General features: G+C 38.1%; 1 protein-coding gene across 16 annotated transcripts in view; it reads left to right on the forward strand.

Annotated features, from left to right (window-relative positions):
• Nucleotides 1-19,167, forward strand: part of Gulp1 (GULP PTB domain containing engulfment adaptor 1) — a 255,414-nt gene that overhangs the window by 187,602 nt on the left and 48,645 nt on the right. For all 16 annotated transcript variants that reach the window (XM_063259425.1, XM_063259423.1, XM_013142555.3 and 13 more), the window contains 2 exons: nucleotides 13,143-13,214; nucleotides 18,913-19,011. In XM_063259425.1, the coding sequence (XP_063115495.1) occupies nucleotides 13,143-13,214; nucleotides 18,913-19,011 (171 nt within the window). The remainder of the gene's footprint in view (nucleotides 1-13,142; nucleotides 13,215-18,912; nucleotides 19,012-19,167) is intronic.

The following is a 19,167-nucleotide window of genomic DNA, read 5'->3' on the forward strand; positions in this document are numbered from 1 at the left end:
AGAAGTTGATTACAGTTGTTTTCAACAGTCTAAAAAGATTATGTCGTATGAGACAGTTTAATAAAGGAGACTTTTTGGTTTTTACATATATAATATAGTTTTCATTCTCCAGCTTAAATAAGTGAGAGAAATCTATTAAATATTAATCTATTAAACCTTAAGCAACGCTGAATTATCTCATATCTCAAGTAGTCCTCCTAGGACTTCATATGGAGCAACTTTATATGGAGTAACAGGCATAAAGATTCAAATTCACCACGACAAAACAACTTAGTGACAGTAGAGACAATAATCACAGTTTTTTTTTTCCATGCAGGAAAATGTTCTTTTTTTATTATTGAGGAATAATATTTGTATACATTATTGAAGTGGAGCCTGGTAACTCAGTATAAGATGGTAACTCAGCATGCATGGTAACTCAGTATATAATGAAGATTCAAATCTTAATCTCCCTAATTCCACAGTCTTCTTCTAACCCATGCAGAATAAAACTGGCCTTGTCATTCAGTAGTCAATTAGTCTTTAAAGTCCTTAACAAAATTGACAAAATAAAGCCTCTTGACTTCAGTGTTTACAGTGGGGATTTGCATGTGACACATGGTCACTTTGGTAAATTGGTAAATTTACTATCTGTGTAACACCCTGAAAATCAAATCAAAGGGAAGAAAAAACTGGCCACAAGTGTGGCTATGGAGTGTGTTTTAGAGCAGCAAGGCAGAAGTATTTCTTCAGAGAGGCTTCCCCGACTGTCAGAGTGCCCGCCTTCTCTGCATTGGCCCCAGGCATGGCCCATTCATCCACCTGTCCGTGTGCATCACTTTCTGCAGGCTGCTAACAGTCTTTCCATGGGTGCAGCTTGACAGAGGGGCTCCCAGGGTCCCTCTGACTCCACCAGGATATCTTGGAGGGCTCAACCTCTTGCAGATGAAGTCTGTTCTACTTTCACATTAACAGTCGTTTGCGATGAAATGCCACTCTCAGCGTCACTAGTAGAATTCCTGTTTGGAGTTTATTTGGGCTTCATAAAGCCATGCCCCTTGAATTTGTGTAGATACTTCAACCTGAATATTCATGAAAAAGGACTTATTTGTGGAGCAAAGAAAGGACGTCATTTGTGTCATTATTTACGTGTAGCAATGCGACATCTATAACACATGTGGTCACATGTTATTTAAGATTTAAAGTAGATTAGCTCTGACGTGAGATGCAAATAAGTATCATGATTCCAGGGCTATTTTAACCTAGACCACACTTCACTTTTGCATTTTGATAGCTTTTATCACTGCCTGTGTGTGATGCTGGTCATCAACCCAGGGCCTCTTTCATATTAGACAAGTACGTATCAGGGCTTGGTCCTGAGCCCAAGCTTTTATCACTTTTAATGAAAACAAGTCAGCCTCGGCATTGAGTCCACAGGTGCATTTTTTATTAAGCTTGATGAACAAGTGGCTGAAATGGTGTGTCCCAAAATGTTTGGATTTTTAAAAATTGAGTAAATGGCTTAATCTAAGCTTCAGGAGTACTAATAAATGGAGGTGCACAGTTCATTAATAATTATTCACATGTAGCTATTAAGGGAATATTTCATAGTTCCATCAATAAAGAGAGTGCTCAGGTTCATCTCAAAATCCAGCTCTATTCTAAGCACAATAAGCTTGAGTATTTGATACCTTCATTAAATATGTCAAATAAGCATATATAATTTTTTGAGCAAAGTAATATACTAAAATGTAGTTTTGTATGTAGAAGGGGAAGTTCTTAGTAATTTGGAATCATAGTCACTAATCAGGCTATCAGATCCTCTGATATGTTCCAATAAAAACATAAAGGTCTGTGTTGACACCAGTATTAAAACTTTCAAAGGGCAACTGAAATTACTTGGGAGCTGCCCTAGAATATGCTATGAGTGATTTTTTTAAAGGCCAAATAAAAATCAAATAAAGTCATCATACAGTGGGGTTCAAACAAAATGAATTAAGCATTTACAGCAAAGCCTAATTACTGCTAATTTGTGATAATTGCCTTTGTTGAAAAAATTGGAATTAAATTTTCTTTAAAGAGAAAAGGCATAGACTTAATAATAATGAAACTAATGAATTTATTATTATTATTATTATTATTATTATTATGTTTTTTGAGATAGGGTCTTATTATGTATCCTAGGCTGGCCTCAAACTCACGTCAGCCTCCTACCTCAGCCTCCTGAGTACTGGGATTGCAGGCGTGCACCACCTTGCCTGGCACCAAATTTGATTTCAAAGTATATAGAATTGGCCTAATTATAATAGCATAAATTGTGAGAGTGAAGAATGAGTAGTTGGTCACTTTTACGAATGAGGAGAGGACTGGGTGACCAGCTGTCCAGGTAAGGTGACACCCCACCTTCATCTGTATCTGGTTGCAAGGCTGGTGAGGCGGTGGACCCAGCTGATGGGCAGAACCTTCCCTTCCTGTCCGACACTCCCCTGTAGGAAATGTCACCATGCCTCTGCAGCTGGACGCATGAGGCTTCTGTTTCCCCAGCTGTAACTTAAGGCACCAGAGTCCCTGCTTTGTACAAGATTTGTGTGTTTCTTTAAACTCTATGATTGAAATGTGCTAATTGTATAAAATAATTAAAACAATTATATTGACTGTGGAATAACATAATTTGCCCTCTTGAAAATAATTTTTAAAAATCCCATTCTTCCAGCATTACTCAAAGATCTAGAAAAAAATGCATACCTGGGTGTAGCAGGGGAAACGTTTACATTCAGAGACAAATACTTAAGGAACGCCTGCTTTATGTCAGCAGGCGCTGCCCATGTAGCTCTGTTTACGATCCACTTCTCAGAACAGTGCTTTGTCTACGCTTGGCAGAAGAATAAATTGTTCCTCAGAGCTGTTAAGATCCAGAGACCTAGCGATTAGCAGAGCCAGAGTTCACAGAGCTGTCACTTTGGCATTTCTATGCAGAGGTCCACCGGGTCACACTCACGGGAACCTTTGACTTTTCTGTTGCTCACACCGTTTCCACTTTCCTGGAAGATGGCCTGCCACACAGTAGGTTTTCAGTAAGCAACTGTTAGATAATAGAAAGCCTCGTGTGGTGCAGAATGGGTTCACATTAGTGGCTGGGGCTTCAGAGACCTGCTGGAGGTGCACAGGGTAGATACGCTCACCATCTGAACTCCAAGCTTGTTTCCCCTGACTTGGAGGGTTCGCGCTCTGTTTTTTGCTTGCATTTCCTTCTTTCAGCGTTGGTGTCTAAGCCTGGGAGGTGAATGTCCAGGAGGCAGGATCCACTCCTCACTGCTTTACCCTTCAGAGCACACAAATGAGGTGAAAGCTGTGCACACAGCCGTGCTTTGCAGAATCAGTCAGGCCTTAGTAACCACAGACAGAAAGTCTGTTAGAAGAAACAAGTTGAACTGCATTTCCAATGTATTTGTCACGTATCACCATTCTACAGCCAGAGAATGTTTTCTCCCTTTGTAAAGAAATGAGGACAGCACTTGGAGTAGTAAAGCCCCTTAATACAATCACTTACCATCTGTGGAATCCAAGAGTAAGGAAGAGGGTCCACTTGGTCATAGTTCCGATGAACTCCTCTCCAGAGTGGCTTAAGAAACAAACATTGATCTTGCAGCAGGACCTCTCCTGCGTACTTGGAGGTTTTCTTGTCGCAGGTTATTTGGATTGTTCTCAATAATGATGCTGTCCTTACAGTGGAGTGATAGAACCTATGGAAGAAGCCAGGCACCCCCTCAATGGTCTTTGGAGACGAGGATGTAGCATTAGAGATCGGGATTTTGTGTGTTTCATTCAGCGCTGTCTAGAATAGTACCTGATACATATATGATGCCCACTAAGGATTGCTCAACTGGAATTGCATACAGAAATAGCACTAATGAGGATAACGATAATAGTACAGAACCTCAGAAAGGAAGTAGGAGGACAATTTCCTGAAAGAGGACATGCTAGGGCATTTGAAAACATTTTCTCCAAAAGGGCAAGAAAGATACAATTTAGCTCAAGAGAGTTCAAGGGTTACTTGAAATATTAAGGGTTCTCCCAGATAAGTGGATTTGGCATTCAGGAGCAGAGTGGGTGGCTTTGTGCAAGCTTAAACTTGAAGTAGGAAAAATAAGCAGTATATTGTATCATTAAGAGCTTAAATTCAACACAAATCAAGAATCAATTATCCCTGCTGTTCACCTTTGTTTTGTCACTGAGACAGTGGTTAAGGAAAATTAAACAACAGGTAGCCATACTAGGGAAGAAAAGCAAACATATTTCCTTTTTCTGTTAATAATATGCATGCCTACTTAAAAATCTTTTAAAAAGAAGCTAAGTTGTCTGCCAAATAGTGAACATTTATTACAATAACAGTAGCTTGCTATAAATAGCGTTGAAAAATAGTATTTTCCAAAAGTTATAATGCAACTAAAAGTATATCTAGTAAGAAATAGCCTCTCTGAAAAGCAGAAGGCATCCACACAGACGGTGTAGAACCTATAACACTCACTGGTCTCGTGTTAGATACACATTTGATTACATTGCAGTCAGAGTTGCAAATATATTAAATTACAGTGAGGAGTCAGAAGATGAAATATTTGAAAGGAGTCAATATAATTTTCTAGCTGTCTCAAGAGCCCAAATCTAAATCTAGTAATTTAAAATCAATGTCTCCCTCCCTCCCACCTTGTCATCTACTTCATACCTCATTGTGCTGGCTCTGTTTTCCTGTTTGACTGTTTTATTATTTTCACTTTAACTTCTAAGCACTAGTTCACTCAGTATGCCTTCTATGCCGGACAGTTGATTATTCCTATTTACTACACTGAGCTCACCTCATTTTTAAATGAGAAACAAGGCCTGAATGGTCCAGTGAATAGTAATAGAACTAGTTCTTGGAAATGCAGGTTGTCTGGCTGAAGAGCAAACTGAGTGCTCATTTGACGCTCGTAAGTATTATTTTAGCAACTAGAAAGAACATATAGCATTAATTAGCCAAAGAGCGATGGCATATCATCCCACTAATAATCGGATATCCTGTGTACTCTATTAATTTTCATTCTATCCTGTTTTGTTTAAGGTAGCAGACATACAGAGTGTGTGCCTAAATGTTGGAGAGCTGAGATTCCGTCCGTAGCTGGGATACTGACCAGTTTTGTGACCTTGCGAAGTCGCTTTAACTCTTGACCCTCAGTATCACATGTATAAAGAGGCGGAGGTGGATGAGACCGTCCCCTCATGCCGTGTCCTTCTGCCATGCCAGGTTTTCTGATGAGAAGAGAGATTGTGAAGCCTGTCTGGCTCCAGGGCCTGTGCTTTTGGTTTTCTGTACAAGTTGGTGCTTTTTTGTTGTTTGCTTGCTGTTTAATTTTGATGACACTTCCCTTTATAACATGAAAGTGAACGCACTATGCTTTACTCCATCTGTCTCATCTGAAAGAGGTGAATTGGTGTCTGATGAAATTAAAACCTTGTTGCTTTTCATTGTAACTGGATGATCTAAACTTAGCTTTTGAGTCCCTTGAGCAGAGATCGCTGGTTCTTCTTTATACCAAGCAAGTGTGTTTGGACTTAACGGTCTTAATCTCACGTATAGTACAAGGGGCTATTAAGCTAGTTAACTGTGTAACCATGAGATGTAAAATATAAATGTTTTAATACCTAGAGTGATATTTTGATTCTCTATCAAAGCTTCCTAGCTCCCCTTCAAAAGATAATGTTTAGAGTATTTAAACTTATAGCTCTTCTTTCGGGTGGATCTATTTTAATTTGGCTTCATGTTTATGGTTTTGGCAATTAAGTAATAGGTTTAAATCCAATTGAGTGTGACCTTTCTTTAGCAATTGACTATTATGATTGCTTTTTCAAAAATGGCTTGTTCTGTGTTGCTTGGCTCTGTGACATGGCCATTCAGCCACATAAAGACTATAAAATTCGATTGGCTTACTGGCATGTGGCTTATCTACCAGGTGCAGTTGAGTAGATAAAATGTCTAAATGGGTTTTGTTTTTCTCATATGGTGTCAAGTTGAATCAGAAAATTTGTCCCATTATATTTGAGGTTCTGGATTATTAGTTATAAGAACGAGTTCCATTTATGTATTTTTCTATAGTGACAATGTGTATTTGTTACTTATTACTTAATATCGGTTAGATAAAGCTATTATGTTGTAAAAGTAGAAATTGTTTCCCTGATATTTAAAAATATTATAGATCTAAAATTGGTACACTTTAAATTCAGTACTTATAAATATGTACTTCAGATAACTGTTATAAATAATTGTGTTGTATATAATTGTTAGAAATAGCTCTTTCATATATTAAATATTGCCAAATTTCATAAGTTAGACTCAGTAACTCTTTAAATAAGTGTCGTTTTGGTTTGTTTTAAACATTATATGCTTCCTAAACTGATTCTGAGACACTGAAGGGATAAACAGAGCAGATCTTAGAAATGAGACATCTGACGTCCAACACTGCTCTCTACTGGCAAAGAAGCAAGCCTTAAAACAAGCCATTGAGCCTTTCAAGTGAAAAAACTCTTAAGTAATATTTGAAATGAAGGTGGATTCTCAAACTTTCATATGTTTTATAAAATACTTAGGTGAGCATAATGAAATGCAAAAACAAAAAGACATTAATATAGACATCATTTAGAGATTAGTTTAAGACGGGCCTATCATTTTGATTAAGAATTACTTGCATTTTAAAACATTAATACACTATATCTGAATGCAGTTTAACTTAAGAAGTTCTATAAGATAAATACTTTGCATATAATAGTAAATTGGATGACCTTTTTGTACTTTTAATCACAACACATTGTAGACTGTACTGTGCCTGTATAGAGTACAGCTTCCCAGACCATAAATATTTCAATTTATTGAGCCAGAGAAATGTTTGCATCAAAGTTCTTGTTTGGAAGAAATAATTAGCTCTGTGGCTTCAAACCATGCCTTGTATGTATCAAGGTCGTTACAGATAGTTTTAAAAGGACATTGTATAGTTTTAAAATCCCAGGAAAATATATGCCACTTTGTCATACCTTTCTACATAGATTAAAGATGCGTAAAACATTTTAGGTCAATAACTGGTAATATATTCTTTTCATAGTTTAATGTTCTAAATGTACTTTCTATGTTTTATGTCTTTGGTCGATCATAATCCTATTGGATATTCTAACCTTAAACATTTCAGTAACTAGTAGTCAAAGCTCAAACTACACCCAGACACACATATACTAAAAACTTACATGTATCTGCACAGTAGTGCATGATATGTAGGTCACACTAGTAACTTAAGGGATCCAGTTCGTTAGTGTAAGTTCGACTCACGCCATCATTGGGTAAATACATTGGCACTTCCATTTGACCTTCCCATGAACAGTGGCATCCTGTACAGTTATTTGCTAGATCTTGCTACTCGGTGATATTACTGATCTCACTTTGCTAACCCTTGCCATCTCTCTGAACTCTGATCTCACTCCTTTTTGCAGCAGGATTCTCTTTTGTCTCCCCATGATGTGTGCCAGCTCCCTGGGGATCAGTGGTCCTGGTTCACTTCTCCACTTTTAGCTTTCTTTGAGGTCACCCATGGTTCTCCCTGATCTTCACAATCTACTCAAAATTCTTCACCCCAAGGCCAACTGTGCAGACACAGTCAAAGGCATTTTAAGTCTAAGTTGCTTGAGTGCATGTTTTGTTTCTTTCTTTCTTTACAGTTTCTTTAAAATGTCACATTTCTCCAGGGGACTTTCCTGCCTGAATTTGGAGTACTACCCATGCTTGGCCTCGTCTATCTTTTGTGTGTGTGTGTTGGTTTGTTTATGCCATTTAAGATATAGTACCTGTGTCTATGGTGTAGGCATAAATGCAGACAAACACATAGTATGTGTATGTTAGAATGTAGAACTTATAAAAACAGGAATATTTTCCCACGACACACACATTTTTTTTTGGGCTAATATGTCCCAGCCCGCGGGTAAGTCAACGTAGACACCAGAGGGGGAGTGGGGATGAGAAGAGACAACAGGCGTAAAGAATGGAGACAAGACAGTGCTCTGATCAAGTCTTGTTTATTCAAAGAAAGAGTAAGAAATATACAGGATATTGGAGGGAGTTGAGTTCTGAGACATCAGCAGGTAACTTAGCAATAGTAGCAAGACCTAGGGTTATAGGGTAATTCAAATCTCCTGCATATGGGCTCACAAGGCAGGCTGATTAGCATAATCCCTAATGGGCCAAACAGACTACGCAAGGAGAGAAGTTTAACTACCAAATTTAACCCCTAGAGGGGGTTAACGTAGCTGCTGCCTGTAGATTTAAGGTGGCAGCCAATTACAGGACTTCCCACAGTAACATGCCAAGTGGATGCTATCATTTAGTGACTTTTAACTTTTATTTTATCAAAGAAATCTCTGTCCACCGTGACTATTTCTTTAGGGATTACAACAAAAACTAACAAAACAGAAACCCCAAGCTGTCCTCAGATCTGCATCCAAGTCTCATTGAAGCCAATGCGGTTCACTTTCCTGCTTTTCTTTCCGTGACTTGCTGATTCTGAGTCGCCTGCCCCACTGCTGTGCTTCCCGTGTCCTGTTTATCGTGACAGCCAGTACCCTTGCCATGTCTTCCCTGTTCCTGAGTTCCATTTCTTCTTGTGCTAGTTTGCTTCTGTTTTGTTTTGTGGTACTGAGAGAGGACAACAACTGTGGTACGACTTGGGAGGACAACATTGTGGGCCCAGGCACTGGTCAGTGCAATTGTTTGTTTGTTTGTTTTTTTCTACAAGGCCTATAAACTTGACTCCAAACTACTTTCCATCTGAATTTGAAGTTTCTTCCTCTTGCTGACATGCAGTCATCTGCTGTAATTCATATCTGTGATCCTGGGGGAGATTGTGTTTCTCTAGCATTTCAGATGATCTTTTATTTTTATTTTTTATTTAACTGAGCCTCTACTCTGAAATTCTTAATTTTGATTCTGGAGAAATGATGATTTTCTTCCTTTGGGGTTTTCTTTTCTCTGTTTCTTGGACTCTGTGTGGTTTAATGCTGAACTTCCTAGGAATGTGATTCTCACATTTAAGCATGTATGAGCATCTCTTGGAGGAAATATTGAAACCAATTGCTGGCCCCAATACTAGAGTTTCTGATACAGTAAAATTTTATTTATTACAGTTTCACAGATAATGTTGATGTTAGCAGTCCAGGTACAAAATTTTAAAAAGTAAATGATTCTAGACCAGTTCTTACATTGTTCTATTTTAAATTTTAAAAATATCTGATTTGTGTGCCTTCTGTTCCCTTTGCCTGGCCTTTCCTTCCCTAAATCTCCGGTTGATCATTACCTTTCTGATTGACTCACCTTTGGCTTTATGAATGAGGTTCCCTGTGGTCATCTTACTGTGGCACAGAGAGAGAAGCGACCCAGAGATGCACTTAGCATGCTGCGAGATTCCACCCCCCCCCCATCCTGTTCTCTATCCTGGCTACTCTAAAATGCTATTCAGTTATTATGCTTGCTACTGTTTATTGCTTTATCTCCCCCACGAGAATGTAAGTTCCTAAAGAACAGAGCACATGCTCTGTTTCGTTCTCTGCTGTGCTCGCAGCCTGCTCTATCTGATGTGAAACTCCAACTCAATTAGGTTGAATTGTTTTCTTCTTGGGCCACTTTCCCCAGGGAAGAATTGTCCTGTCCAGAGACTTATAAGGCTGGCATCTTAGATCCTGGGGGTCAGGCAAGTAAAGGGCTGGGGGAGTCACTCAGTACAGCATTCGGACTAAAAGGAAGCATGGTGCCCTTATTTCAGGTGGGGGTCTCAGTCCTGCACTCAACTATGCTGGGCACTTTGCAGCCCTCAGCTCCCTTGGCCCCATTCAGTGTACAGCTCTTCCAGCGAGATAGGATGCAGTGACTCCCCATCCAGGGGATCACTCGGTTCTCCTTTTTCAATCATTCTGTCACCAAGTAGGAGAGCATGAAAATCACAATCTTATGTTTAATCTGTGTAGTTTGTGCAAGCTTTTTAATAACACTTATGACAGAGCGTTTCAGAGATAAGGTTTGTACAGCAGATAGCGTATCTCCAGAATGTAAGCTTTTAACCACAAAAGCAGTGTCTAAGGTTGGTTCTTCTCAGATTATCCACGAAGGCACAGATTTGGGTGCATATAACTAATTAAGGGAGAGCTCCCTGCACTGCACATAGTTATGCACCTCCAGGCATAGTGAAGTTTTACTGTTTCAGACATTGGCTGGGGAACAGGGAAATTATGGTATAGGGTGCACACGTGTGTGTGCATGTGTGTGCATATTTTTGCACAACTCTGTCAAGTACTTCAGAATTGGGAAGGTGAAGTGATTGCCCAAAAGGAAGGCGGTGGAGGCCTTGAGTGTGAGCCATGCCCAGCTCAGGCTGTGGAGGCTGGAGTTGAGTGTGAGAGCGAAACAAATAGATCCCCGGAGAGCTGAGCCAACCCTGATCATCGCTACAGAATCATCATGTCTTCCCCAGGCAATCATTGGATAAAGGTATAGCAATTCTTCCAATTATAAAGCTCTTCCCAGCTTCTGCTTCTTTTTCCTTTCATTGCTTACTGTAATCGCACTTTAGAATTATTCTATAGGGTCAGAAGATCAGTGTTATTATACTTACTAGTGGTCAAATAATGCAGAGATTAAATGACTTTCTGACATCTTCAAATTCTAAGCCAGGAGCTCCTTCTGATGTTGATACATCATGATTAAGAATTTTATAAATATTTTATGTAAGCATAAAAGGCATCTAAATACGACATTTAATTTAGGTAAGATCATGACTTTATCATTTAAAAAGCTATAAGAAATAAATAAAAAGAGTAAACTTGTTTTTTGGTTTTAAAAAGTATGCATTAATTGCAAAGATAAAAAGGGAGTTTCACATTAAAAATGCCTTTTAGTGTAATTCCCACCATCATTCAAAGTTTCTGCCATAGTTTTATTACTGAGTTGGCTTAATTAAAGCCAAGAATAAAGAAACATATTAAAAGATTCCTGAAGCGTTCCTAGGGTGGCTTCTGCAATATGCTTGGAGTTCTTCCATTATCTTCCCATACGTGCTTATTTGCAGGTGATACTCATGACATGTCTGCTGAAGTGGGACCATTTTTCCACAGGTGTGGCCAGCTGCCCTTACAGTCTGTTACTGACACATGCGGTCCTCCCATTCATCACTTGTGCGTAAAGAATCTGCCTTTATCTCCCCCAATACTGGACCACCTGCTACTTGTGAACCTCTCTGTGTTGTGATAAGCGCAGGGGAGTTTACAAGTTCTCCTGTGGCTTCACTCCAACGTACCTTGCACGCTTTGTTCATCTTTGAACAAAGATGTTCTAACAATGATGATGCTTTCCCAGCATGGTTGGCTGGTGAAACCTGGTGGCTCCCATCACCTTGGGAGCCTTAATATATACGGATGTTCTGGCTCTGCCCCAGGCCAGCTCAGTCTGACCTCCGGCATTGATCCTAAGTTTAAATCTGTGAATTTGTCATGCAGCCACGTTTAAGAACACTGATGTGAGACCAGAGAGAAGCCCACTGCGGAGAGGAATGGATGTGCATCCCTGCATCTTGGAGGCAGGCATTCAGTTCCACTTAGGAATGTCTCTTTTCCTTTTTTAATATGTGGGCTGGTTGACCAACAAGTTGAGGCCACAAAGGGGCACCTAAAAGCCTGAGATACCTTATCTAGGACCCAGTAGCGGCTGCTTGGTATCATTATTTGAGCAGATTCCAAAAGGAAAGCTTCATACCTAATAGAATCAGAGAAGTAAACCCTCCCTTTGCCTCTTAGGGGACAGCTTTATCTTCTCTCCTCCATGTCATCATCCAAACAGGAGCAGCGGGTATCTGCCCTGAACCCAAATCACCCTCCTCACTCCCTTCCACCAGCCTCCGAACCTGTTAACGAATGTCTGAGTCTCTTCCATGCATTTTAGTACGGGGAGTGCAGTCCTTTGAGGAAAGAGTAAGAGGTATCATGGCTTTATCGTTTCACTCTTCTGCTCTATAAAGCCGTCCTTGAAACTGTTTCAACAAATTCACTTTCTGTAACTAACGACCCACTTAATCACTTAAGGGGAAGTGTACACGCACACTGTCACACACCTGTCTGGTCTGTACACGTGAGAAGTGATTAATTCATGGCTGTCTTTAGTGTTGTGGTTGGAGGTAGGTGCAAAATCAAATAAGTCTCTGCAAAATTATATATATTCTATAAATTTAGTGGATTGTTGTTGAAATATACATGGAGATATTTTCAGGAATAAAACCTTTCTTTTAATATTAATTGGTATTGAGTGTCTCATGACTTTGGACTTGATTCAGGAGGTATTATGTCCCTCTGTAGTTCTACACTTCACTGCAATGTGGGAATTATTAGATGTAGGAATTATTAGAAAACTTCACTTTTCTTAGTTCAGATTGGTTAAATTTTAAGTAAACACTTTCAGTAACTACCTTCAGTGCCGTTTTCAAATTAAATTGTAGATCATGTATATTTTCAAGATTGAATGGTGTAAGTTGGATATTAGAAACTTTTTTCTTTTAAATTCTGTGTGTTCTGAGTTTCATAATAGCAAAGCAATAAAATGTTGACATGGAATGATGTTGATATGGAAATATGCTGTTGAATTTTAAACACAATAATGAAAGTATTTATATACTTTGAATTCACATATAATTTTTAATTGTATGTTTACTGTGTGCACTGCCATGATCAACTTTATTCCCATGGACCAAATTAAGTAATTTTAGTTTTCTTTCCAATACAAATCTGTGAGTAGAGCTGGAGATTTAGCTCAGCAGTATCACTGCCTGCCTGGCAGTCATGAGGTCCTGAGTTTGATCCCCGGTACTACCAAAAAAAAAAAAAAAAAAAAAAAAAAATCAGCAAGTAAATTTTTTAGGAAATGTGTGATTTTTAAAAGTTCGAATTACAGGAATTATGCATGATCACGGGGTATACTCTTTATAATTCTTCCATTTCACATGGGTTTGTGTCTGTTACTGCGACACCATTCGTGATGCAGTGGGCAGCTCGGTATGGTCTGGTGACTATAAATAATGTACTAGAGCTGGAGTCTCATGCACGACCTTTTTCAGTTTCTTGGCAGTGCAGAAGTGGAGCAGCCGAAAGGGACAGAAGTTGTGCGAGATGCTGTACGGAAACTAAAGGTACGGAAGCCTTTCTGAGACACGCCTAGAAATCGAAGCATTAAGTATCTTGGTGGCAGGTACAACTGATCCTGTTAAAAATGAACTATCGAACAGGAGGCACTTTTAACAATAAGTGTGTCATCCGATCAAGGAGGAATTTTTAACTGTACATATGAGCACACGATTATGTTTCTTTATATGACATATTTTTATTTTTCTAAAGTATGGCTGCTCACTATCACAAAAGTGATTTAGGGGTACTATTTCATAAGCATTGGTGCTCAGTGGCACTAGACTTCGTTGAAACGATGTAAACTCACCCCCAGCTCAACAGTGGGAAAGAGCCTCACATCCAGCATTTGAAAATACAGAGGAAAAAATGGCTGCAAAGCAGGATTTTACATTGATGCTGTATATTAAAGATGCCCAGATGGGCGCAGACCAGAGGTTTTGGCTCTGCCCATGACATCCTTGGGAACCTGGTTTCAGTGAGAGAGCAGAGTAGGACATCGAATAAAAATCTAATGTAAGATAAAACACGCAGGTTTATTGTATGCTCTGTGTTTCACTGGGATTTTAAAATTGGCGAACTCTTCCAACAGAACTCCCATCTTTACTGTATGGGGAACTATACTGTCATCTTGGTTTACACAGCTGACTGTTATTATGAAGGCTGCTCTCACATTTTTAAAGAATCAATATGTTTGATTTAAGGACCATCCAGGTATTTCACAGGCTAAAGCTACGATTGTTCCAGGCAAAATCAGGAACATTCAGAACACTACCTTGCTTTCTGAATATCAGGCTTGGGGGAAACTGTTTAGAGTTTAAATTAAGGGAAAATTTAAGTGGCCTGGCTTATATAATGGATTTTTAAAATGTAGGTAATATTTTGTCTCTTTGTTTTGTATGTATTTTATCTGATTCTTTTAATTAAATGTGTTAAAGGATCCCAAGAAAATGTTGGTCCCATTTTATTATCTTTACTAGTACCTGACTGCCATACGTAATGACTACATTTGCCGTAAATTTCATAATAGCAAAGCAATAAAATGTTGACATGGAATTATGCTAATATGGAAATATGCTATTGAATTTTAAACACTTGCTGAGGGCGTGTTGGGACATGCGTAGGGCAGGTCTCAATTTTTTTATCACTCTCCCACATCCTCCCTCCATTGCCCATCCCCATCTGAAAAAGATTTATCTTCCTGTCCCCTATATCTATTATTTATTTTGCTTTTTGATTTATGTCTGTATGGGCTTCTTATATAAAGGGAAACCATTCACCATTTAAGCTTCTAGATCTGTTTTATTTCACTTAACCTAGTCTCAAGGTGCACCTGTTTTGGTGCTAATGACTTAAATGGACAAAAACAGGTGGCCTAAGTGGCCATTGCTTTGCACTACCCATTAGATAATAATTCAGACTTCCTCTTGCTTGTCCAGTAATTTTAATTATCTGTAAAAAATTTAAAGGTCTTATGGCTTATGGATAATATTTAAAATAGGATTCTATTTAAATGTTTTCAAAATGTTACAAATTCTGGGCATGAGCCCAAACTCACTAAAATCTCAAAGTTTTATAAAAAAAAACCACAGTATTTAAACTTAAGAGGTTCTTTATGTTAAAGAGAGTGCTTTCTTCAGTCAACCAAATATAAAACTGAAGAATTCAATTACATTACTCCTAGGTCAAATGTAAAAAGATATTTGAAATTAAACAATGGCTAGCTTACATACACTGTTGTAGGATTTTATGTGGTGTTGGTATATATTTTAATACTTGTAATATGTGCTCTGTTGAAAAAGTAATGTAATTTAAAATAAGATAAAATCAAGCAGTATAATTTAAAAATGTACACTGATAGTTATTTTTGTCTTTCAAGCATCTAGCAAATAAATACATATTTAAAAATAATTTTTACTCTTCTTAATAGAAAGTATTTTGCACCTTAGGAAAGGGAAAGATTCTGTTACTAATTAGGATGAAAAAATGATTTTTTATTATTTTTACTGTGTTTTCTAAAATTAGTGTCAAGAGATTTGCAATACGGAACCAGGCTCCTCTTAAATTTCGTGGTATGAAAGTAGCCAGCAGGTGGTGCTGTGGTTCCACTGAAAAAGAATTTGCTCATTATAACCAACTGCACACAAATTTTCTTGATTTTTTTGCTGATTTTTCTCAAACATGTGTTTTCTGACAGCTTTGAAAACCTATTGTGGTTTGTTATTTGATTTTCTTTGACAGCTAAGGTAACATTTAACCACATTTACTTACTTTTAGTAAAGATTGTAATGTCTTAGCCCAAATCCAGAATTCAAGACTTAAGCGTAGAGCTGAGAGAAAAATTGGATTTTTCAATAATGTATCTCTCATATCTCTGTGTTTCATGATACTTGTTTAGTTCTCAGAGAATTTTTAAAACTTTGACTTTTTATTTAGTACTTCTCTGCTGTTTTATGGAAAAGGAATAGTTTATAGTTTTCTTCTGTGTAACAATTTTACAAGCATTGGGTTTTACTCTGATATTGTTTATTTGTCAGAAAAATGTGTCCCATTTTGTGAAGCATGTTCAATATTTTCTAATTTCCTTAATTACGTTTTAGCCCAACGTTTAGTACCAGATATTTCAAAATGTAAGCTGTTGGCTGAGACTAAAGGCAAAGTGAATTCACAAGAACCTTATCAGTTCTTGTGATTTGAGTAGCTTTACTATTGTGATGAGTTTATCTGGTTTTCTTCACGTAACTCACACAGATGCCAGAAAGCTGTGTAATTTCATGAACAGCTCGTGATGTTGCTGTGTGAAAAGCTTTGGCCCGAAGGTTCGAAAAGCTGTCAGTTTTCCTGGGAAATGAGCTGGGGTAGCACGCTGGGGCCCTGTCGTTAGAGGAGTTCACGCCAATGGAACGAAATTAAAATTAATTAAGCTTTCTTCAGAGAACTGGGGCTTTGGGAATTCACTTTGCCTTTAGTCTCAGCCAACAGCTTCTCCATTCGACCTTACTCTGTGCAGCTTGGCTCTGTTCTGTCTTCACAACTGGTATCCAATAAGATGTTTACAGCTTAATTATAATGTATGCATATATGGCTGATTTCCTCACATGATTGCTATGAACACTTTAAAAAGTTAAATGTCAGAAACTCAAAGAATAGTTTGCCTAAAATAGTAATGTTCCTTTCCGATGATGTAGGTCCCATTAGTAATACAGTTGGATTTCACTTTTCTAAAAGTCCTTTGAAAATGGATCGCGATGGCCTAAGGATGGCACTGAAGTTCACTGCCTCCTTTCAATTTTCATTAGCAGTTACATGGCGGTGGTGTTTAACTGAGCAGTTTTTACTTTTCAGATAATCCTTCATGGGACACAGCCTTAGCTTGCTTGTGATATCCAGATATTGTCCAGGATGTTTATGTTTCAAGCCCTTTGAACATTTTTCTATTGGATCATTTCCCTTCAAATCACCCTATCTAGATCTGCCAAGAAATGAATCCACTAAAGCAAAACTGGAAACAGACTTGCAGAGAAATTCTTCACGCATTAACATTGTAAATATAGAGAGAAAACAACATGATACAGGATAGATTGACCGGCATGTGTTCTGATGTCTTCGGACACTCCAAATTACAGCTGGAGATTGAGCCCAGGCCTGTCACCTTGAGCTGCAGCGCGTCCCTCTTCCCTTCTCCCGTCACTGCTCCTCTTCTCCCTTCCTCTGTCTCTCCCCACATGTCCTTCCTTCCTAGCCCTCCTGTGTTTTATTTTTCTACCATCAGGCCGGGTTCCTTTCTGTCTCCATTTCTTCCATTCTTCCCTTCTCCACAGAGGAGTTTGGCATCCCTGGTTGTTTTTTGGTAGGCTTTCTCTAAGATAAACAAATTCTTGTTGGAGGTCACAGAAACAGTTGTGCTCAGACAGAGACAAGGCCTCAGAGCCACCGCCTGTTTTGTCTCTGGAAAACAGAGGCACAGAGGAAGCAAGTTGAGATCAATGGAACTCTCTCTGCTCAGATGATTTTACATAGCTGGAGAGCTTCAGTCTGTGTTTAAACCTTAAATTGTTTAAAATAGGCCAGTACAGGAAGGATATTAAGAAGGCAAAAGAAAATAAATACTCATTCTTCAGGAAGAGGTGCAATGATGTCCCATGTAGATTGAAACAGTGCGTATTTCTTAAAGACTGAAAATAGAAATTCTCTGGCACAAGTTGGTCAAACTATGTGCAGAATGTGAGACTGATGGGTACAAAATAAAAGGAGAAAAAGCTGTGTACTTTCATAAAACAGGAAGGCCAGCAAGCTGAAAGATCTTGCCACCCCAAATGGAAGGAAAGAAATGGCTTCCTTGGAAGATGAGGCAGACATTTGAGGGTCCTGTGTGTGACTCTCCCCGGCGGTAGAAAGGCAGGAAGGGAGCAGAAGCTTTGACCCTCTCCGCTCCAGAACTGTATTACACTGTGTGCACCCACAGCTGCCCTGGATCAGGGTGAAAAGCAAGATGCAGATAAATCCGACATTCAAGAGGGCTGAGCCCTGCCCTGCCGTCGGAGGGATCTATTTTGAGTCACCTCATGATTTTCCATGTGCTGAGAAGAATGTTGTAGTAGAAAATAACACCTGAACACCTTCAAAAGTATGAAAACACTACTTAAAAATAGCTTTCCTTTCTTCTCTTAGAAAGAAAAGAAATTGCAGAGAAATTCTTCAAGAGTGTAGGGAAGCAGAGGGGTTGCCAGGTAAAATCTAGAAAACTAGTAAGCACTGAATTTTAGATAAATGGTGAATAACATTTTTTTAAAAAATGGGGATTGTTATATTAATCGGCACATATTTCATGTATCATGTGTGTAGTGACTATAGTAGTCTAAAGGGTTTTAAGTATATTAATTATTTAAAATTTCAGTATAACTGGGCTCCTACAGTTTTCCCACCACTTAATCTGTTAGAACTTGGGTGAGGCAGCGACATATCTAGGTGAATGAGTATTCTGATTTTTTTGTTGGTTTTTAAACAGTATCTAAGAAGCATTTATGTTTACTTAATTAACTCAGTGAAAAGATGTTTGCGGTTCAGTTTAGTGAAAACACTAAAAAAGATGCGCCTTTACTTCTGCAAGTATTGGGAAAATGTTATGTTTTGAGGATATTTATTATAATTCTAGACTTTGGGTTATATCTGTACCGGAGTCTTCACTGTTTTCACTCTTAGCTTCAGTTTGAATGTGGCAGTCTGTCTTTTTTTAGTTATTGGTATGTTTGAAATAAAACCAAATCAGTGCTGTCAACTAAATAAATATTTAACATTAGTAAAAATGGGATATCCAACTATTGGCAATTGCGAGTTGTCAAAAGGTATTAAAAACAAAAGATGCTTAGAAAAATAAAATTATCTCTGCTTATCATTCCAGAAAGTTTTCATTTGCTCAACTGTTCAGTGTGAATTCAATTTCACAGATATCCTGAAAAAACAGCAAATATCATGTTTTTCAAAATGACTGAAAACCAGTCTGACTTATAATGGTAGAATTCTATGATTGTTAAGTAAAAATACTTTACTATATAAGTAAAAATACTTTATAATGTGTAATAATTCAATAATTCATTAATAATAATGAAAGTCTTACATTGAATATAACACCCAAATGTACATTTGTTTATGCTCATTCTCCATAAAAATAGAGTTACAGTTTTGTGAATAATTTTTCATTTGTAGTTTGCAAGACACATCAAGAAATCTGAAGGTCAGAAAATTCCTAAAGTTGAGTTGCAAATATCAATTTATGGAGTAAAAATTCTAGAACCCAAAACAAAGGTAAGGCTTATTTTTGAGTATCTGGGCATTCTCATCTTTAATTATTTGCAACTATGTGCCTATTTTAATGAATATTTAAAACTTATTACTCACCTGAACTGTTTAGTTCCAGTTAATCATGACATGGAGTACTAGGACTTTTAGAACGACTTTTAG

Source organism: Cavia porcellus, unplaced genomic scaffold, assembly GCF_034190915.1.
Source record: "Cavia porcellus strain 051 isolate PalLab524CR breed Dunkin Hartley unplaced genomic scaffold, mCavPor4.1 scaffold_12, whole genome shotgun sequence".
NCBI lineage: Eukaryota > Metazoa > Chordata > Mammalia > Rodentia > Caviidae > Cavia > Cavia porcellus.